This window comes from Lissotriton helveticus, chromosome 2_1, assembly GCF_964261635.1.
Source record: "Lissotriton helveticus chromosome 2_1, aLisHel1.1, whole genome shotgun sequence".
Taxonomy (NCBI): domain Eukaryota; kingdom Metazoa; phylum Chordata; class Amphibia; order Caudata; family Salamandridae; genus Lissotriton; species Lissotriton helveticus.
The window spans coordinates 968,287,781-968,311,396 of NC_136059.1; the positions used below are offsets into that span (position 1 = coordinate 968,287,781).

The 23,616-nt window shown below is 42.3% G+C and overlaps 1 protein-coding gene across 2 annotated transcripts in view; it reads left to right on the top strand.

Moving 5' to 3' along the window:
- Positions 1–23,616, top strand: part of RFX3 (regulatory factor X3) — a 638,508-nt gene that overhangs the window by 466,394 nt on the left and 148,498 nt on the right. For both annotated transcript variants that reach the window (XM_078675714.1, XM_078675716.1), the window contains one exon: positions 2,056–2,237. In XM_078675714.1, coding sequence (XP_078531840.1) covers positions 2,056–2,237 — 182 coding nt within the window. The remainder of the gene's footprint in view (positions 1–2,055; positions 2,238–23,616) is intronic.

Below are 23,616 nucleotides of genomic sequence, written 5' to 3' on the forward strand. Positions count from 1 at the left end.
GCCTTGCTCACCAGATGAAAACGTTATTTAGTGCAAACAATTTAAATATACCATCACCAATCACCTTACTTTTCAGATAGGTCACATGGTCATTCTTCATAGTGATAGATGAGGAAAACAGACTCACTAAAAGTTACACTCTGTTTAGGACGTCCATAACTCATTTTTTTGTGACTGTTTAAATACACATAATATATACCTATATGTCTAACATTTAATTTCTGTCAGATATTGAAATTGCAATGTACTTTAAATTGATCTCAATTAAATTTCATAAGTAAATATTTAAAACCATAAATATTATGCTAAATGTTAAAAACATAACATTCCCTTGCAATCAATATGTGTAAACTACCTGCGTAAATGCAACAATATTTATAGCAAAACAGAACTATCTCACAAAAATAATTATACCTTCCAACTATTTAACCAATTTTACAATTTTGTTTCTGACCTTTTTGATAAAGTGCTTAAGTGCAAAAAGTGCGAAAGGTGGATAAAGTGCAATTATAATTCAAATACAAAAATGTTCCCAGCCGGGAACATACAAATGAATGCTCATATATATATAAACAACGGCTATTGAATTTTTTAAAGTGCAGCTAACAATGGGTCTTGATCGCAATTAGGTTTTGTTTACCATTCCTGAATAAATTGTTAATGAAGTCGGGGGCAATGGTGACAGCCACTGGGTTAATGCAATTCTGTGGCTGTAGCGCTTACCACAGCACTATAGATGTTCTGCGTTTGCCACTTGATTTGCCTCATATTTGCAGATTTCATACAAAATGTTCCTTGTAGCTCAACTGAATGAAAATAATACCGCCGTACATTGTGTTGCATAATTTGTTTGTTGCAGTACAAGGAACAAAGCCTTGCCGTGCTGCATAGTCCTAGTAGGTAACGCTTTGCTGAGTGCTTTGGGGGCTGTCATTTGATGATATCATCCATATTTCACAGGGGGCCATAGAGTAGTTTCCAGATTTCACGGTTCCCTGAAAAATATGGGATTTTAATATCACTGCATTTTGTGCAATAAAAGCATCCTAACATGTAATGGAACATATATGTAAATGTGTTTATCAAACATGCCAACATTTTAGAACAGGAAAGTGGGAGGTTTAAACAAAAGAATTGGGGGTATGTTTTTTCCCCATGGACGTCTATTGAAGCAGAGGGAATTTCAGAGTACTCTCCGCAAAATGCAACAATTCCAGGGTGGGAAAGGATTGAATTAATGGTGTTTGTGAATTTCCACAAATCAGCAAATTTGTGGACATTAACAAACTTAGTGGACAAGCCAAGCCCTGTTACACCAGCTGCCCACTCCTTGCCTGAAGTTTAGGATAGTGTAATTCTAAACGCGTTTGGCTCAGGATTATGGAGTAATAAAACCATTTATGCTTGTCAGAAATCGTTCTGTGGTTTTATGACCAATGTAATTAAGCTAATTTCAGACATAAACATACATCTATGGCTGAAAATACCTTTTGAATCTGACCTCTGGACTTGAGACCTTTGCTAACCCCTTTCATATAGACCTTTCCTAACCCTATTTGCATGACCTCTTTTAGCAAAGGTTAAACCTGCTGCCACCTAGAATTCCCTGTGCCCTAAAGTGACAGTTCTTGTTTTAGGCCTACACAGTTGGAACTGATGAGCATACCAACGTAACGACCTGGAACATGCCCCTTAAGCTTGGTTGCCCAAAATTTAGGAGTATGAAAGAAAACCGGCTTATGGCCAATAGTAATGACATTGAAGGTGGTTTTACTCAACAAAAAAGCTTTAAGTGCTGGTTTAATATTGGACTGTGAGAAACTCCAAAATCTTTGTCTCATTTTTTCTCAACGCGCATAGTTGTTTCTAATGAAGTTCTGGTCGGTTCAAAATCACGTTTTGTATAGAGGAAAGAGCATTAGGAGTAAGGAATAGTGTGCAAGGTGAAATGTGTCTTATAGTGTCATTCTGAAGCCTACTCAATACATTGGTCATGTGTGGAGGTGGTTTAGTCTGTTTTGTCCTAATAATTCTGTTTCTTATGTGTAATCTTAGCTGCAATGGCTGTTGGACAACTACGAAACAGCAGAAGGTGTGAGCCTGCCCAGAAGTACACTTTACAGTCATTACCTACGCCACTGTCAGGAGCACAAGCTGGATCCTGTAAACGCTGCCTCATTTGGGAAACTCATACGTTCGATTTTCATGGGGCTTCGAACCAGAAGACTGGGAACCAGGTGTGTGCATATTTATGAAGTAGACTGTCTTTCCGACATAGCTGTCCTCTAAATGTTTGTTTTCACACCGCATTGTAATAAAAGGTTCACGGTATTATTGTACAGAATCTGACAGAATTGATCATTTTTACTATCACATCTAACTGCATTTAATAAAGCATGTGAGGAAATGTATTCTGCAAACAAGTCCATTTGGTCGTGTTGGAGAATTGCAAAGAAGTTATTTAACATAAGTCATACGCCTCCCAACTCTTGCCTCAGCATGACTAAAATAAAATGTGTCAGAGTAGAGTGAATTATTCTGTGTCAGGGCTACTGTCTCTGCCTTGTCCTGACTTTTGGATTGATGAATGACCCATGGTGGAATACATGTGGCAGTTGCGTGCTTCTCCTTTCGATATGCTTTTCTTTGGCTTTCTTCTACCTGTTTTCAGAATACATCCTAAATACTTTAGGTGTTGCCTGTAAAGTGGATAAAGTCATTGATTAATCTAATGTTTTCTTCATTCTTTCAAATTATTAAAATATTCAGATTGACTTCTCATTGAGGAAGAGTGCTTCAATTTTTTAAACATTTTATTGGTGTAGTCAATTCATAAATTTCATGTAACGTTTCACAACATTGACGTGATACCTCTGAGAACTGTACTCACAGATCAGTAGACAGAGAAGAAGCACAGGCCTTTGGGATACGCCAATATTTTAACATTTGCCAGACATATGACTCACAGTAGTTTTCTAGTCCTTACATAGTATGTGGTGTAACCATGGTAATGCTCTGTTCTTTTTTTGTTGTCTAGGTGCGAGACATAATATAACAAAGTGTTCAGTAAATAGTCATATATTCTTAGGTTCTCAGTGCCCTTGTCAACTCAATCTTTCTACCTAGGCTGATGTGATTGCAACCTAAAAATAGGGCGACTGGAGAATAAGTGGTAGTCTTACGCTCAGGCAGAGGAAACAGTCATATAGGTTCTCACAAAGTCAACTTGCCAAGAGGCAATGCTTGCTCACCAACAGATGTCCAATACATCCTGTATCCTCTAGTTGCAGATCTCATCTAGGTGACTCCCCAAGTCAGTATACTAGGCTTAGTTCCAGCCTCAGATTTGGGCCTGAGCAGCTTTTAAAGTTCTGTTGTTAGTCTGACATCCATCCCATCAAATGCTACTGAGCTTCTTCCGAAGTATAGACAAATACATGTAACACTTCTAAAGACCCAATAATTGGTCCCCAATCTTGAAAGCATATTTAAGGTAACTGCTTATTGAATCAGCAGATAATTGCTCTCACTCGAACTAGTTAATTTCCTAATTATTTGAATTCATCTTCTTTGACACAGTGTATTATAACCTTTTTTCACCTCTCCATCTTGTCAGTGTTTTCTGAGATTTTTCCTTGGTTTAGGAACAGGATTCAATGAGAAACCTCTTCTTCCCTAAAATGACTTGTCGCAGTCGGTGTTCATCTGTTATTCATTCTTACTCTCTGTTCTCCTGTTTAACCCTTATCAATATTATCAATCCTATGCGAATCACACCATGATCTTTGTCCATCTCGCCAGCAACCCAGTCAACTACAAAATGTGGATTAGTGTTGAATCTAACCAAAACTATTTTTCTGTCAGTGAGTGATTAGGAGGGCATCTTGTATGCATAGTTTCACTAAGAACCCACTGTTTTTATACTTATCTGAAATCTGAGAATGATTTCCGGCTCCAACATTTAACATAGATTTTCAGGTGAAGGTGGTACCGGAAGCTGCAGCCTTTGACTTCACCCACTACAACCCATTTTCTTTCTTTATCCTGGCAATCCTTATCTATCATTCCTGATTTGAATTTGGAAAAGCGCAATTCACAGGCTCAGAACAGCCTTTTGAGCGCAGCTTTTTTTTAACATAGTAGGATTCTGAATATGTCAGCACGTCTGTTGTGCCAGAGTTCAGGGTATACCATTGTTATAACTGTATTATTGATCTCTTTATTACATTTGTTTCTGAGGAAGCATCTTGTGAATTGCTTTGGCAAGTTAACTTTTGTTTCAGATCTATTTTATTTTCAGACATAAACACAAAGAACAGGTCCGACTACACACAGCGTTAAGCCCACAACCCTATACAGGGCCGGCCGTGTAAGCGTATGTTTCTCCAGTGGCCTAAAAAAATCCACCGCAAAGAGCAGGTTTTAACACAGCGTAACGCCTACAACCCTCGAGGGGCCGACTGCGTGAAAAGATACTTAGAATCAGAGCAATAGGGCATATTGTAAATGAGGACCCCGGAAGATCCACAGCTGTATCGGACAGGCAACAAGCCTAAAGGTAACAGACAGATCTAGACAGACATTAGAACCGTGAGAATAGGAAAAGGAGAGAGAAACAATAGTACAGAATAGAAGAAAGGAGAATGATGTGTGCAGGTGGGGGGAATGTATGACATTGTTCTGTCCATCAACTGTTGTTTTTGCATTTGTCACCCCGAGTGGGACGGGTATGCTCAGACGTGAGTCCCGAGCTCTCCACACCACTGGAGTCAAGCTATCCTGGCTGATGACGGCTGATAGCCAGAAACCGGTCATAGGATGCTTGATTCTGGTCCAGGGAAGACATGGCTTAGCAGTTCGGGTTGGACTGTTCCCATGAGGCACAGGGTCAAGGCTGATTTGCATATGGCCATGTCTGAACTGTGTTGGTGAGCAAAAAAACGATGTATTTAGGCCAATATCTCTGTACTGGGGTGAATGTATGACATTGCTATGCATTCTGCCCATCAACTGTTGTTTTTGCAGGTGGGGGGAAAGGCATATGTCATCACATATACTGGCAAGGACCAAAGCCAGGGGGGCACCACAAGCAAGCCAGCAATGCGCCTACAGGAGCAATCTGCCAGGGTCTGACGGAACAATCGCATCTTCGAAGAGGCGCAGCGCCCAAGCTTGGCGGGCATATAACGCGCACGCTCAACCGCACAGAGATATGTAATCCGAGGTTGCCAAACAGCCTTAAAGCGGGTATCGCGTGCTTGCAGCCCCGCTGTGAAAAGCTCCATAGCAATGACATGCCATAAGCGCATAAACAAGGCGGCCACTGGAGGAGCCTCAGTTCGTTTCCAATACAAGGCTATAAGCTGTTTAGCCGCCCCTAGCATGTGAACCGCCAGAATCCAGTCACTCCGAGTGAGTGCTGTCAGGCCAATGGGTTTGATGCCCAAAAGGATCGTGTTTGTGGCCTCAGGCAGAGGGAATCCTAACACCCCCCTAATGTGACTAAGTACCTCTTTCCAAAACATGGTCAATGCTGAGCACGCCCACCACACATGTATGAAGTCCCCAGATGCAGTCAGACACCTCCAACATAAGGGAGAAGACGCAGGGAACATCTTATGCAAATGCAGTGGAGTATAATACCATTGAGTCATACATTTATATGCATTCTCCCGCTGTGGGATACTGCGATAAATGTTGGGGGTATCTTGCCATAACCGATTCCACTGTGCAGGTGTAATGTCCGCTGTGGATGTCGATTGCCATTGCCTTTGATACGGGTGAGAGGGTGCTACAGGAAGGTGCTGCAGGATCTGATAGATCCGGGATATCAGCACCTTGGATTCATCAAAAGAACGGACCAGCCGCTCAAAGGGGGTGAAGGCGCGGGTAGCTGCCTGCTGCATCTCGTTCCCAGAAGCCCAGTGCCTCAGCTGAGCGTACTGCAATCCCGCCTCCGGTGAGACGCGGAACTCCTCTCTACATTGTGCAAAACTCTTGAACACTCCCCCCTCATACAGATCACATATCGCCCTGCATCCCCCTTGCGCCCAGGTTGTGAAGGCACGCGTATGATGGGCCAGCGGGAAGAGCGGATTCCTCTCAAGAGGGGTGTGCGGTGAAGGCTAGGATCCAAGGCAAGTTAACTTTTAACCTGGATCTTCAGTGCTCCGGACACTCTATGCAAAACGTTGATCTGAGATCCGGTGTCCCTTCCCTACCGTCTTGCAGTAAACCACCTCTTCTTTCCATCAGGGTTCCGTTTCTCAGCGCCAATATGCTCCTCGGAGTGATAAACGCGCTACATAAATATACCATTACATTAACTTTTACCTAATTACTCAATTTCGCAAAATGTGACGTAATTACATCTATATTATATTTGCATTCCAGTGCCTAGATGGCCAACAGGGGATCAATCAGACCACTTGCCGTCTGTTAGACAGGTTCTCAAAGCTGTTTATGCATGTAAGCTTTGCTTTTATTTTCAAGGGTTTGTGTGGTGCACATAAAAGATTTTGTTGGGAGAAAATCTACTCACGGGCTGGAAGAAGGTGGGAAGTGGTGACCACAGGGCTGGAAAGTTTAAGGGCATTCACCACCTCCTCTCCAACCCATTTCCTCCCTTGAAAAGGTTTCAATGTATACCTGACAAGAGCAGAAGTTTAAACCATTTCCTTGACAGTATGCAGTTATTTCCAGGGCTTGGTGTATATTGAGAAAAAGTCTGCTATTTGGTAAATCTTCCTCCAGGTACGTATCTCAGTGTTTTCACCTTTACACATGTTGTAATAAAGGATGTTAACACAACGTAATATTTCTCTGAGTCTGAACCCTTTTAGAGGTCACCTTTCCATTTGTCTTGAAACATTTGCTTGCCAATACGAAAACAAAAAAGTATTAAGACTTTCTTTGGAACGTAGACTGGACAGCGGTGAATATAGTCGCAGTTTGTAAAGTAGAGCCATTTTTGCACTCGGGATGCACAAAAGGCTTTATGATAATTCCATAGTTGGCGATCCCTATGAGTTTTTGCTGTTTGTTGTAGGCCAATAATTAATGTTATTAGTAATGAGAACCTCCTAATATGTATAGTGTGCTTTGTCACAGATAAAATAGCAGTTCACTAACATAATCACTATGCTTTCACATGTTCATTAAGGCTGATTTAAGTTTTACCCAGTATAAAAATGATATTATCTGCACATAGAGAAATCTTCTGAGATTTCCAGGTAATTAACAGTCCCTTGCATGCTCTTCTTTTCCAATGTTTTGGTCAAATGGCTACATCACTAAGGCAAAGCTGAATGAAGATTGAAGCCACCTCTGTGTGCTGTGGAAAATGCTGTCTAAGTGAGATTGTGGTTCATTTTGACCCTAGACTCGTGGAGTTTTTGTAAGGGATAACTTGATACACTTAGGACACATTTCAGATCTTTTTAGGGTAAGGCCAGCAAACATTCCAGTCCACCAGTTGCCAGTTTTATTCACTTTCAAAGAAAGCAGAGAAGGAGTCTGTGTGAATCTCTTTCATACATGCTGAATTAAATTAACCTAAAATGGTATAAGTGGGCTAATGTTCTTTTAATTCCATTGCCAGTGCTTGTAAAGTTCTTGATATCACTTCATACATTGGAGTACACCTATCTGATTAACAATCTATGGAATCCTTACCTGAATTTGGAGTGAATGGCATGCCACTCTAACATCTAGGAATTACTTAAGTAATTTGGCTAAACATTGACATTTATAAAGAGTTGCACAACATTCATTCACGTCTGCTACAGCTATATTTTGAGGGAGAAACAAGATATTTATGCTTATCCAGTTAACGTTTTTTACCTTTATCTAAGAGGGAATTGATAAATAGTCCATTGTGGTATGCGTCTTTTTGCCTGAACTTATCGGAATGCAAGTACAAAAAGCCTGTCTAATTCTTTTTCATTAATACGAGTTTTCCTCTGGAGAGGCTGTTTTGCAAAATTGACCTTTTCCTTATACCTCCAGTGAGGAGGTTAACAACTTCTCAACCTCTGTCCTATTATGCTGGGTTTGTAATAACACAATGCTGCTTGATCACTGACGAATGCTGTCAGTTTACTTTGTATTTTGACAATTTCGTTTGAAGGTTTTTTTGCATTTGCTCTAACAAATTCTTTGGCTCCTGCATTTCAGTTTCTAAAGTGTACTATTAGTGTTTTAAGATAAACGTGATACCCTACAGTCCCATCAAAGCTCATATATTGTTGTTTGTTAATGATAAGTTGTTTTTTTATCCATCTTGGACAGGAGGTTGCAGTCGCTTAGATTTCCATTCTTATATTCTTTATATATATTTATGTATGTAATATTTGTATATCGTGAACCTAGCAGAAAAGGCAGCAGATCACTATACAGGATCAAATGCAAGCATGTAGTCGTGTGATACAAGAGGAATCTTGTTATTATTGAATTGTTTCTGAATTGTGATTCTCTTTGTATCTTTATATAATCAAAAGAAACACATCTGCTCTTTGTATCTTTACCAATGTGTTGTGAGTATGTTTTACCAGAGCGAGGTAGGAAACTGAAACATTTAAATACGGTGTAACATTTAGTGCCTACCAGTAAGCATAGCATCTTCTAAAGCAGGGTGGGCAATCACAGTAACTGCACATGACCTGGTCTTAGAAAGATTAGCTGGTACCTCAGCAAATACTGCATATGAGAAGATCTGCAGACGCTAATTGTGACCAAAGCTTACCCTGTTTCCACCAGCTTTATTATGCCAAATCAGGGTTTAAACTGTGGTTGGGACTGGATTTGTAGAGAAACTCTTTCTTTCCACTTTATTTATGACCAACATTCACTACCACCATCAAGAAAACTCCACATTGGTTATATTACGTTGAAGACCCATATTGATCCCTGTATTCCAATGTTCCCGAAAATAATTATGATAATGCTCGAATTCCACTCTGATAAATCAAAAAAACACCCTTTCATTGTTTGATTTTCTTTCTCTTAAACCCATTCCTAGTCATACAGGTGCTAAGTGCTATCATCTCTTCACCTCAGACGCCCCAAGAAATATGTTGTGGATACTTTTATGATGTTCAATAGCCTTCTTATTAGTAACGCATTTGTTCCTAATTCATAGACCTTCATGTTTGAAAGTAACAAAGGAGCATTATATTCACCTGTTTAATCAAAAAAAGTCCACTAGTGAAACCTATACCAAATGGTATCTTTCCAGATAAGCTAATGATCACTAAGGGAAAAAAACAAAATTCCTAAAATAACCCTCACCCATCAAAAGGCCTCTTTGTGGCATGCTTAATCATCGGGTTCTACCCACCCCGCTGCGGTATGGGGCGTGCTACGACCGACAGAGACATGGGAGCACTTAATTTTGAAGGTATGGGTTATATTTGCTAGAGTAGGAGTGGAATGGTCAGATAGTAGTGAAAACATTCTAAAAAATGTCGGGCCACTAGGAACCTAAACGTTATCAAACCCTGTGGCTGGTATTGTGAAAAAGGGGGGTTTTGGAGTTACACAATGTAATGAGTGTGTTACTCTCGGTCTACATGTTTCAAGCCTACCCCTATGGCTTTTCTTCATGACGAAGTAAAATTGATCCCTAATACCACTCCTGATTAGTGCCTGGTGAATTACTCAGTGCCTAGTCAAAGTATGATATGTGTGCTGCTCCCTCACCCAGCACATTGTGCCTGCCTGTGGCTTCGTTGCTTTGGAATAAGTGTGACTACAAGCACCCCTCCCCTCCCGTGTAGAGCTCATGGGGCAAGTTTAGACTGGAAGAAAATTGTTTTGTAGCATCATACCAAATAGGTAGCATTGAAGCAACATACCAATTAGGTATTGTATAACGCACACATCATACCTTGACTAGGCACTGAGTAATACACCAGGCACCGATCCTTGATTCAAAGAAAAGTACTCAATTATGTCTCCGCGAATTTATTACTTAAATGCTGCGTCTAATAGAGAATGGGGGGTAGTTTCCAGGTAAATTCACAGTCCTCAGTCCAGGTCGCCATATCTCCAGACACCAGCCAGAAATCTAATCTGGACCAAGCATTGTGTTGTGCCGATATACACGTGCCCACCCTTTCCCCAATGTTATGCTGGCGCCAGATATCCAATAAGTGGTTATCTGATATAATCGTGTTTAGTGCCTTACTTGCTCTGGGGTGTATACTACGTGATGCACCCTCCCTATCAGTGGAGTCGTTCAGTTTAACATTACAGTTAGTGCCCCATATAATGGTGTCACAGCCAAGTGCTGCAGCTCTGGCCCATATGTCGTTAAAAAAGTCAGGGGCGTCTGTGTTTGGACCGTATATCCCAACCATAGTTACTTTAGTGCACCCAAGTGTGCCCTGTAATATAATGTATTGACCCGCAGGATCTATCTGGGAATGGGATGTTGACCAGTTGATAACTCTGCTTATTAATATGGCAACACTTCTAGCTTAATTAGAGTGTATGGTGGAGTAGGCCTCTCCCCATCGCTTATGGCGTAGTTTGTTGGATTCAGTACTCTTTAAATGTATTTCTAGAAGGAAACATATATCAATTTAATGCCGGGCTAGATAGGCCTGAATGAGGCGAGCTTTTCTACGATCATTTAAGCCTCGGATGTTCCAGGTTAAAAACGTGTATGCTGTCATATCATCTGGCGGCTGCAGATTTATACATCTGCCTCATGACTTGTGGAGTGTTCACCGCTTTTGTCTGTCGCATTTAAGCACTGAACCTATGAGTTTGTGTATAGGAATAGTGTTGGACCTAGTCTGTGCAGCGCATATCTTTTCGAGCAACTGTGTGTCAGTAACAGGTTTGTTTGTCTCAATCTGCTTCTAAACAAATATAACATTTCCCCTTCCCTCCCCACCTCCAACACCAACCCCCCAAATAGGTTGTGCATTTAATCCCACTCCACTAACCATATAACGATCTACATTACAAACAATTGTAAAGTCCAGTGGGAGATCTCCCGGGAGCATGGGGTCACCGGCTGACTTCCCCGGCTTGTGGCAGGTGGCCGAACGATGAGTTAATAGCCATGGGTCTAAGCTGGTCGGTGTTGTGTGGACCTGGCTGGTGTGCCAGAGAATAGTCTCTGTTTCACTCTGCATGTCAAACCACACCTCATGCACCTACCACTAGCAAATAAACTAATGAAAGTTTTATCTGGTGCAGTCTTCTCACTGGATTTTAGTCGTCGCTCAGAGCAGCATTGCTTGTTTCATGTTGTGCCTGGATAGGAGGACCTTTCCGATTGTCTATGTGCTTAGCAAATTTAAGGGCCAACTTGGCATCTGTGAAATAGTGCGCCGAGTCCTCATGTGTTAATTTCAGCTTTGAAGGCTAGAAGAGTGCATAGGCGGCCTCCTCCTGCTGCAGGAGATTCTTAGCTGCTACAAGCTCACGTTCGGCCGCCTGGACTGTGGGCGTGAAGTCCAGGAAAAAGGAGATATTATTCTCTTGTTGTGTGATGCTTCCTTTTTCCGTGGCCAGGTGCAGAATTGTGTCTCCGTCTCTATAGTTTAGTATCGTAGCCAGTACTGGTCTATGAGTGGCTCCAACATGGTGTTTGGAGGCCAGTGACCGATGCGCTCTCCCAACAATAAACGTTGCTGAAAAATCTTGACCAAGCAGTTCCCTTAGCAGCCCCTCCACATATGTCTCCATTTTGGGTATTGTCGTATATTAATACTTCTGGAAAGGGCCTCTAACTCTTGGTTTCTCACTTAGATTATGTTTAAGACCTTCTCGATTTGCAATAGGTGTTCCTTTGATTCTACTTGGTAATCGTGTGCATCTGACGCTCTGTTTTCTAGTTGGTCTAAGTGGGTTTCCTGTGTGTTTACATGCCTTTGCACCTGGTCCAGTTGGGTAGTGAGTTTGTCCAGTTTTATGTTGATCCCTTTAACGCTGGTTTTTGCTTCTAAGAGTATGTTGCCTATATCTTCTTCCTGCCTCTCAGGTTCTTCTCTAGGGCCCAATACTGCTTCTTGTTCCGCCCCGCATCTATTGTGCATGTGAGTCTCTTATTCTTAAATGGCAGTTTGGTTTGCTTGGCATAGTTTTTTCTCATTTTGCCAATTGTGATCAGTGTGTAGCAACTCTGTTTGTTCAGGTCCAAGGCCGCGTTTCCAGTTGTACATCGTCTCTACAGACCAGCCTGTGCCCAGTTTACTCTTGGAGATGACCGCGTGGGTATCGGCCTCACCAAGCTGCGTATGTGTTGTCGGGTGCTGTTCCGCCTCTCGTTTACTCTGACCAAACCCAATTTGCTGTGTTTGCCGCTATGTTTCGCGTTGACACATGTTGGGGTTTATCACGGGAAGCCTTACGCCGTGCAGAGGTGGTATTTTGTAGGTTGCATTTTAGGGGGGGGGGGGGTTGTGTCCAGTTCCAGTATGCACAGGCAAAAACGGGCTATTTCTTTTCTTGTGTGTAGCCGCTTAACCTTTCGCCCAAGAGCTAGGTTTAACCGTGCCTTTATGTACGCAGTGTTTGGGCCCTCTCTCAGGCAGTGTTTCCTGGCTTAGTTAGTCCCATCAGTGGATCATAACTGGACTCACAGCTTCCTCATTGCCAGATGCGTTGATGAATGACAGAGCCTTCCCCCATTATACAGATAACAGAGTCTAGTCAGTCAGTCAAAATACTTTTATTCGATTTTAGAAAAATCATAAAAAGACATTACATAAGAATTTCATTTATACATATTACAGTTATTTCCAGTATATCATATTAATAAGGAGTTAAAACACATAACCAAGACTTTAAGATAAAACCTTTAAAGCTTTTAGATGTATAAAGGAAGCCACAATAAAGAAATGCAGAAATGGGCAATTTGATCAGCAGTAAGCTAAAGTCTTTGTATTCTGTTAATGGATGCGTGATTGGCTTTAATACGCGCTGCTGAGTCTAGTCAAATTGTATCCGATTTCCCTGTCTTCCGGTATGCCCTCTTCTGTGCGTTGCGGTCCGGGCCATTAGCTTTTGTTGAGCCCTGGGGCGATTTATTGCCTACCCCCTACAATAATTCGAAGCTCTCCGCGCAGGGCTTGGCCAGTGATCTGGCAGCTACACTGCTACTCTGGGGCCAGCATCAGCTATGCGCTTCACCCACCTTGGCCTTCGTGGTCAGTTGCGTCCTGGGATCTCTTACTGGATGACGCGGCCTCAGCTGTTCTGGTGATTCCCGACTTGATCCTCCTGAGCCTGGATGCGATAAGTTCTGCGTTGCTCCCGTGCCTTTAATGCCTCATGTTCCTCTGCTCGAGTCTGTTCCACAGCCTGCGCTAGATTCAGACCTGCTGCTTCGACGTCTCCTGATTACACAGCTGCGTCGGCTTTCAGCGCGCACCTCCCACCTCGCTGGGAGATACAATCACTCGTTCCAGGAGGGGAATCCCCGGCCGCGCAGAGGCCCAACTGCTATTATCTTCTTGCTGGATCCCAACTCGGGCCCAATTCAGGAGCCCTCCGATAGTTCACCAGGGACCGACCGTGCGAATCGCACTTCAGTTCCCAACATTGCAGGTCGCAGGGATGGCCACGGATAGGCCCGAGTTAGTCCGATGTAGGGTATGTCCGCTATCTATGCTGCTTGGTTTCCTCTACCAACCAGACCAAATAGCCAGGATTAGTGTTGGATTAGTTTTCCAGCCGTCAGAGCCCCCTTAGCGAGCAGCCATCTTGGTGCTGCCTAAGCCAGGCCCCCGCACATTGATTTCTACTGCATTCCAGTGCTCTTGGTCTTTTTGTGGAAAGGTGGTGACACATTTTCCTGTTGTGCTGAATGACCAGATTAAATGAATGTTAAAAAAATATATTTTCTTTTTGGACCATTACTTTGGCTGTGTAGCTTGCATCTATCTAATTTCCCAACTCCTGCATATAGTCCTTGAGGCAATGGTAGGTTATATTGAAGCAGATTTGGAACATTTTTAGTTACTTTTTCTTGGGCTGTGCTAAAAACAATCCCAAGTTGAGAAAATCTAGTGATAATGTTTTTTTAATGGATATTTCTTACCTCTGATTCCTCACCTTATAATACTCCCCAGATGTGAGACTGGATCAGGTAAGCTTTTCTGTAGTAATGCTGCTATGGTGCACTGTGCAGCTCTACATTGACTTCATACTACTGTGGAAGTGACAGAGTGGAGCTGCATATACGCACCACCCCTGTGCTTTTGTCTCTTTCTTTCTTCCTGCACTTTCTGATGTGGATCCAGAGCTTGACTCCTAATTTTGCCTGCCTCTGACAAAATCAAACTATAACCAATATGTTAAATAACCATGTCCCCGCCAACTAAATCATTCCTGTAGAAAACAGATGTGGGTTATAGTACAAAACAAGGAGTGTATCTAGTGCGTGTGTTCTGGATGCGAATCATACTTGTGTGACAAATGTTCCTTCATGCACCGGAAGGTGATCCGTAACTGAGAAGCGAAGCTGTACATTGCCAAACAAAAGAAGAGGTCACATGCTTAGTATAAGTTCCACTCCCACTCAAAGTAGAGGGCATGGACTTGTCCAGCTCTCAAGGCCATGCCAGCGAGAATTCAGCCTTGTGGTGAATAGCTCTCGTAAGTTGAAATTAAAGTTTAATGCTGATATAATAAGACAAAAAAGGATTCAACCTTCGTGGTCCTGATCTATCTAGTAGGTCCTTTAATGCCGGGGCGGACAAGCTCAGCAGATGATACATGGCAGACCACCAATGATGACTACATCCTGAGGTGTTGCAGGGCATATTGAGACTCCTGGCTAAATCTCTTCACCACGGTTAAGAATGTGCAGTGCCAAACGTTTTGTGTTTTGTTTTGGTCGAAATGGACTGGGACTGCTGTGTGCCTTCCTACTTCTGCATCTCCTAGCACTAGCTGTAAAAAGATCAGAAATGACTGGGCCCAAGTCATTCTAGTTGCTCCGGATTGTGCCATGACAGTTTTGGACCCAAAGCATCTGTGCATGAGAATCTGCCGCTGATTAGGCTGCTTTTTTGTGAGGATCTCCTGTCTCATCAACAGAGCAGGGTCTTCCACCCAAATCTACTCAATCTACATCTTGATGCGTGGAAGTTTAGCAGCGATAGTTGACAGACTTTCTACCGCCGAAAGTGGTGGATGTCATCCTTGCCACTAGACTCCCTTCCAAAAAGTCAATTTATGCTAGGTGATGATACAAGTTTGTAGCCAGGGACAGTAACCGCAAGATTGACCCTTTAAAGTCAAAGCTATCAGATGTTCTTTTGCTTGTTTTGTCTTTAACCCACCAAGGCCTTGCTATAAACGCTAATAAAGATTATATGTGGCTCTTTTTTGCATTTTTGAGTTCGTTGGACCAATTGTCCTTGTTTAAATCACCTGTTGTGAGGAGGTTTATAAAAGGCTTGATATACGTTTCCTCCTAAACGGTTTGTGATGCCATAAGGGGTGCTTCCGATTTGCGAATGTATTACCATCAACTTTGAGTTGGTGGTAAAATACCAAGGTTTTGCGACCTCATTTTAGTTGCTAAACATTGATACATAGCACTAGAAATCGCTATTTGGAAGGGACGCCCTAAACACGCCCCTTACAAATAGCAATATCTACACCCAAACTGCAAATCTGTAGAGTCACAGTTTGGATGAATGTAGCTTGTTCATTCAACTGCTACATATACACTTCTGATGTTTCTAATGCCTGTAAATAACAGATTTTAGCCATACCCAATTTAATGGTACTCAGTTAATCAACTTTGGAAGGATGGAAAGCGTAGTTGGTCTTGTTGAGGTTCAAGTTTGTGATCTTAAGATCACTACAGATGACAGCAGAAAATGTTTAACGTGCAGATCCATCAGGTTGATGTAATTAACTTCTGTAACTCCCAAAGGTCTGGGCAGCTGGTATAAGTCAAGCAGGTATTTAGCAAGGTTTACATGTCTGTCTATTCTTCACCTTTCATAGGGTCTCTAGTACATTAGTTGTTTTTTCACTATTTGATAAAGTCCTTTCGGTTTCAATATATTTCTGTATTCGTATACGTAGTTTGCCATGCCTTGTTGTCTTTTACTTTATACTGGTCTCTGATAGTGGTCTTTATGTTTATAAGCCTTTCACCTAGTCTGTTTAAATCTATTCAAAACTATTCTACGTTGTACTTAGGTATAACCTAATTTTAACTAGTTCCTGTTTCACTTGTTTGAGGATGGAGCAAAATCCTCTCTCTGGATAGAACGAGTACTCATTTCCAAAGTATTGGTGTTCAGACTACTAAACTAATGGGACCCAGTGACTAACGGCAGACCTTTGTTCTTTTCTGCAGATTTATTTGATGTCATAATGTTTTGTATGCTATCTTTTTTGTACTGTGTTTAGATGTCATACCTGGGAGAATTTTCAATGATATTCGAGAAGGCTGGTTTCTGGCATAGTTATATTCCCCTGAAATATTCTGTGTCTTTCCTAGTTCTCTAGCGTAGAGTAATGTAGCCCAACTGAGCTGCTCTAGAATAATGAAGTCTAGTTTTTCATCTTCCAGACCTAGCCCTTTTCTAGTTTACTTTGGTTAGAGAGTTGTTTTGTCTCTTATTCGGGTGAACAATGCTGCAGCATACTGGGCATTAATCAGCACTTCAGCCAGTACTTTAGGAATGCATATTATTTTTAAAGCTCACCGCTAGGAGCTTCAGTGCCCTTTGTTCAAAATCCTTTTCTGAGATGAAGGTTAGTCAAGCACTATGTCTTTATCCTTCAGCTTACATATGTTGATGGTTTGTTGGAGTTAAATTGATTAATGGGCTATCCATGCATATTTTAATCGCTTTATGTCCTAAATAGCTGCAGTTAACAATGGTATCTTTCTTCTGTCTGTATAGATCATTTTATCAATAGACCTATGGATGAATATCCTTAATTGAAAATAAAGAGTGTCAGGCCTTATGTTCATAAGTGTTACTCTAGTCTGTTGTAAAAAGCCAAACATTGAATTAATTGATATCCATGCCACTGTGGACAGACCAGGATTACAAGAATCTGGACGAATTAATAATGATGAATTGACTGGTAACAGTACATTTAAACTGCCTAACATACACCTGGGAAAAATTAAACCAGTTTGCGAAAGTTAAAAAACATATTTTAAGTCTTGTACTTCTGCAAACCAAACTCAAATATTTTGTTTAAGCCAGCACTGTCCCTTTTTCTGCTTCTTGAAGTATGTCTCATGAAAAAATGAACAAAAGACAGTTAACAGCTGTCACATCAAGATATACACATTCATTTCCAGAAAGGATCCTTAACGTAAATGTGTGCAAAATCTCATAAACGTTTCGAAGTCTTGGAAATCTTCTTACACCAGCTGTATCTCCATTCACAAAAGGAAATCATGCTTGTAAATGTCACAAATGTAATGTTTCCTATGAATTGTCTGGTTTATGCAAACCCTTACTTTCCATCTTATTCACAGAAATTTCAGCTGCCAAAAATTGCCCCGCAATCTTGGCTGAACAGCATAATGGTACCCCTCTACCAGAAAGGGCCAAGAAATAGCCCCATATTGTAATTGATATAAACTGAAAACAATATACCAAATTGATTCTGAAAGCAGTGAAAGAATAGGCATAGGACCAAGACATATTGCACCCCACTAAAGGTGATTTTTAGAAGAGGACTGTCAACTATTGACCTAGTCTTCCTCCTTCTACGTGTCCTATACACATATAGGACACTCACACAATTGTATCTTTCTATCGTATTTCTAGACTACACATTACATTTCATCTGGTACCAAGGGAGAGATTGTGGCACAAACTAGAAGATCTGGGAATCGATTCAACTTAAAAGGAAGCTTCAGCAACCCACTTGCAACTGAGTCAAGCAGGGATGCAGTTTAGCCCATGAATGATTTTCAGAGAGAAATTCTCTCGGCAACAGAATATGTTCCAGTTAATGGAAGAATCCAAATACCTGCACTACTATATGCATATGACTCCATTGTGATTGGAAGAACCCCAAAGAGATTGCAAGCTCATCTGTGCACAATGGAAAACAATTGTTCTTTAAATGGCCTGAACATTAACACCATGAATTCAAAGATTATGACGTTTAGGCAACAGAAGAGACCCACTGGGAGCATAGGAGCCTTAATTTAGAGGATGCTAAACTGGAGAAAGTACGTTATGCCCCATGTCTGGGAATAAATCTGACCAATTTGTAAAGCTGAAAAGAGCCTATCAGCATAACAAAACAATGCAGAAATCTGAAGCGCCATTAATTGTCATTTTCAGATTTCCCTCACCATTGATAACTGGTTCTCCTCGCAGACTAACACAGGTTTAATGGGAGTCGGGTCATGTTTGGAGCCGAAATCTGGAGCATGGATAAAACGCAGATAAACTTGCCTTGCATGAGAGAAACTTTTGGAAAAGGCTGCTCCCTCTGCCAAGTGTTTTTTTCCACTGCAGCGTTGTCACCGATGTCCGTTATAATTCCATGTGTGAACAACGCAGATTGACTGTAATAAACTTTAGACTAAAACGTCAGTTATCACACTCAAATCGCCTAGTGGATAGGGCTTGAGAAGAACAGGAGCTAATGAGGTCTTATTCTGAGTCCATGCAACTATGGAAAATGGAAACTGAACAGTTAGGGTTAGACTTCAGCTCCCCGGAGACTATCCCAAGTGCTGTACTCTGGGGAAGAATATATGAAGCATATAGAAAACATTAAGACCTGGAACCATAACGTGAAATGGCAAGTCCTAGAAAACAATTGGACAAAACCAGATTAGCAAGTTTGACATCTGCAAATGCTCCCAGGCCTACCTGACAATTCTCTCAAATCTATGCAGATGAAGACCATTCGCCCTGACCAGAAGTGGACAATTTACATCTGGAACCTGGTTAAAAAAAGAAGAAAATCACAGGATCTGAAACAAGCAATGTCTAACTCTGTAAGTCTCATCTATGAGACCTATTGGCTTTGACAAACTCTTTTGGTTATGCTGTACAGCATGAATAAAAGAAAAGAGGGAGGGGGCATGATGATGTGGCCTCGTTTGCCTTGTCATTTAGTCTGCACACATGCATCATTACACAAAGAAGCATGGGTCATCACGTGTGCAATCTTTAAAAATACCAGGAGACATTTTTTTGTTTTCTTACTTGATCTAAAACTGATCAATGAATTAAAAAAGAAAAAAACATAGTGCTTTTTAAGAATAAAACATTAAAAAAATAATTACAATATACAACTGTGGGGTGGGGGTCAATGAAGGTGGGATTGACAATGGGAAGCATCAGGAGTGGACAGGGAGGTGAAAAAAGCAGCACACGAGGGATATCAACAAAGGGGGAGGAAGAAGCCCCCAAGCGAACCATAGCAACACTGTATTTAGGGAGAGAAAGAGAAACACATGGATGAGAAAGAGCTACATGCAGAGCAGGGGGCAGGAAGCGCACAAATGTGAGAGCACAGAGCTCGGGGAAGAAGCAGACAAGAGAGACATTTGGAAAAGGCATGCACTCTCATGGAGTGCTTAAGAAAAAAGTAGTTCCCTAAAAGTGAGTAATCAAAGGACACCAGTACAGAGAATATGTTTATAGGGAGGGACAACACATGATGGACAAGGTAAGCCATCGACTAACAAGCAAGCAAACAAGAGATTCCTAAAAAGCCAACTGATGGTAAGAAATGGGTGGGATTTAGGCCCACTGATATTTCTTGTTACGCTAACATTAAGCTGTGCTGTCTGGTAGACTCGACCTTACCAGCTTATGTGGGAAGAAAGAAGAAGACCTACTGCGCTTCATCCCTGCATTGCCTACTATATCATGCAACAAGAAAAAATGATCAGGCGGCCTATTGACAAAGATGTGCTTCAGACAGAGCAAGAAATCTTTTTTTAGTTACTGTGAAATAACTTCATAGCCACAACTAGACAATTGACTTCTTGTTTGGGAAAAGCTGGCAAGTATGGGACAAATGTTTTGCAGGCAGAAACAAATATAACAGGTAGATGGGATCTGACTACCTCAGTAGAGAAACAGTCAAGACATGCTGATTTTAACTATGAAGGGAACCACTCTGACATGTTGCACTTGATTAGCCCATGAGATTATGAAATCCATAAGTCCATGCCATGCCTCAACTGTTTTTAACCCTTTTACTGCTTTCATTGTTATGTTATGTTGAAGATATTTGTTAAGCGCACTTACACCAAGCTGTTTCAATGCGCTAAGAGCGGGAGGGCGACAGTGACATAATAACAGAACCTTTACCCGTATGCCTGAGAGAACAACAGGGTCTGGAGAAATTGTTCTGAACTGGGCGTAGGATGTTACTGACCTCAGTCCAGCAGGGAGAGAGTTCCAAAATTGAGGGGCCAGGACTGAAAATCTGAGGCCACCGTGTTTTTTACGTTTGAAAGTAGGGGTGGTGAGCAGATTCATATGGGAGGAGCGCAGTTCACAAGAGGGAGCATAATGAAGGATACTTGAGGAGATGAATGCTGGGCCGTTCCCGGCAAGGGCTTTGAAGATGGTACAGCCCAGCTTGACGGCACAGCGTTTAGCCACCGGAAGCCAGTGGAGGCTCTTCATCAAAGTGCGGGCATGTTGGTGTCTAGGTTGATGGAAAATGAGCCTGGCTGCTTTGTTTTGTACCAACTTCAAATGGTGAAGTTGATATGCCAGGATGCCGACATAAAGGGAGTTGGCATAATCAATTCTCCATAGAGGACCTTATGCACTAGACAAAGAGACTTAAAATTGGCTCTTTGCTGGACAGGAAGCCAATGTAAGGCTCTAATGGCCTCTGAGGTAGGACGACCCTTAGGGATATTCATGAGCAGTCTGGCAGTGGCATTTTGCAATGATTGCAGCTTCCTCTCCTGCGCCTTATCAATCCCCCAAGGAGCACGTTGCAGCAGTCTAGTTTAGATTGAAAAAGTGACAATACAACGGGCTTCTGAAGTTCATATGCAATGAAAGGAAACATTTTCCTCCGTGTTTTTAGGAGGAAAAAGCAGGAGGAAGTTAGCTGATTGACTTGGGCCAAGTGATTGAGCTGATCATCAAGGATCACCCCCTAATTCCTAACCTTGGGAACCGGGCGAGGACAGACTCCCGCCTCAGTTGGCCACCAGTTGTTATTCCATAGCGAAGGTCCCTTACCAAATTCTAGGATCTCGGTTTTATCAGTATTTATTTTCAAGAAGTTTCGGCTCATCCAGATCATGATGTCTTTCAGACATGCGTGCAAACTGTTATCCACTAACTCTGGTGGTTTAGAAACCGAGATTGTAAGTTGCGAATTATCGGCATACATGATCAGAGAGAAGCCAGGCTTCCTGACTAGGTTGGCCAGCGAAGACACATAGATGTTGAAGAGGGTTGGTGAGCTGAACAGTTCCAGACTGTAGGTTCTCCCAGTGAATGTTTTGTTCCCTGTTTTCTAGGAAGGAGGAAAGTCAGGTCAGAGCGGTATCCTCTATTCCCACATCTCTCAGCCGCTGCACCAGCACCGTATGATTCACAGTATCAAATGCTGCCGAGAGATCTAGAAGAATCAGGACCGCTCTGCCCCCGTCAACTATCTTTTGAATCCCCTCAGTGGCTAGTACTAAAGCTGTCTCCATCGAATGACAGGGCCTAAACCTATGCTGTGTAGGTCCAGCAGAAAGTTCTCTTCTAGATATTTTATCAGCTCCTTGTTCATGGCTGTTTCCAGTATTTTTGCTGCCAAAGGCAGCCTGGAAAGAGTGAGATGTGTACTAATAGTCTTTGATACTAGTTGAAAGATGACTGAAGGGCATGGATCGTTAGGCGAGCCCAATTTTGTTAATATCATGAGATTATGAACCTCCTCCATGGTAAGTGCCCTGAAGCTTGAGAGCCTACCATGTGCTGCCCACACATTTATGTTTGAAGGGCTGCTACCTGACGTAGTGGTGACCGAATTTAAAAGATCATTGTAGATCAGTTGTACTTTACTCTGGAAACAAATTAGCCATTACATTACATTACAAAAAACTTGATCTGGCCTAAACTGAGGAGTATGCTGGGGTTTAACTAATGTGTACACAGTTTTAAAAAGTTCCTTGGAGGAATGTACAGCATCTCAAATTTTAGCAGTGAAATATGCCCGTTTAGCTTCAATGATTGCTTGCTTGTATTCATCTAATTTTACATTGTAAGCTAACTTATACTTGATACTATAATCAGTCCTCCAGGTCTGTTCACTTCTTCTACATTTCATTTTTATGATTTTTAAATCCGGACTATACCAAGGTGCGGTTACTGATGCTCTTTTGACTGTTTTATTTATTTCAGGGGCAGTGCCATGTACAGCTGCCCTGATCCAGTTGTCACACTGGTTGGCTGCCTTTTCACTATCTAAAATGGGCGGACCAGGGTGCAAAGCCTGTTCCAGGTCTCCTTGTTCCCTACCCTATGCGCAGATGGAACACTTCTGTGCTTGGGTACACCACTGGTCACTAGTGAATGCATGGAGATCCCGGCACCCTGTGACAAAATTATATTAATTTCGCTCTATTGACCTCTTCCTCTGCTCTCCCACGGTTGTCCCACAGATCCAGCATGTGGATTACGTATGCTGGGTCCTTTCTAACCATGACGCGCATCTTCTGACCATTGGGTGGAGGCCCCCCTTAACACCCACCCCCACTTGAAGACTGCCATGTGATTGTTTCGAGGACCAGGTCTTCCATCAGGAGCAGGAAACCAACATCTGCCGTTATTTTTCAAAAAATCACAGCACGGCATCCACCAGGATACTGGAAAGCGACGCCTTCAAAGTTGTGGTTTGGGATGCTTTCATCAGACAGATAGCGGTAGCCAGAAATGTGCATGAGAGAGACCTGAATAAGGCGGAACACAATGTAACCAGCTTTAGCAAGGCGGCGGACGCCACCCTAGCTTCGGCAGCTGGGCTGGCGGAGGCAAAGACCACCTAAATTTAAGGATCACGTCACCAAGAGGGCAACTGACCTGGCAAGCTCTTGGTGTGGTTGATCCATCAGGACACTGAATGCCACCCCATTACCGAGGTGGGGCTTGTCTTTTTTTTATCTTGGAGAAGGCGTTCAACACCCTATCCTGGGCTTACCTCTTCACTGTGCTATGCCGTATAGGAGTGGGACCCAAACTTTAGAAAAACAGTTTTTAGTTAAAGGTTTGGCAACGATAAATGTACAATACAAGACTGGGACCCAAACGTTTAGCACACACGAAGCTATTATACGCAAATCCTTCATCCCAGACTCATTTGGGCCACTACAACTCGGCTCCCTTTCCATTGTGTCGTGGAACATGCCAAGGATGTCCGCTCTCCCCCCTACTCTTTTCCCTAACTATGGAGCCCCTAGCTGTGGGCCTTTGGGGGAGGGAAAGGACTGGGGTATCACTTTAGTGGGTGAGCCCACAGTGTATCCCCTTATGCAGCCGACCTGCTCCTCTACATATGAGATTGTTCGGCCGACCCGACCTTTCTCAGGTCACACTGTCGAACTTTGCTGCTGCAGCTGGTCTGCAGGTCAATTGGTCGAAGTCAAGTGTTTAACCTCTCAGCCAGATCTTTCCCTGC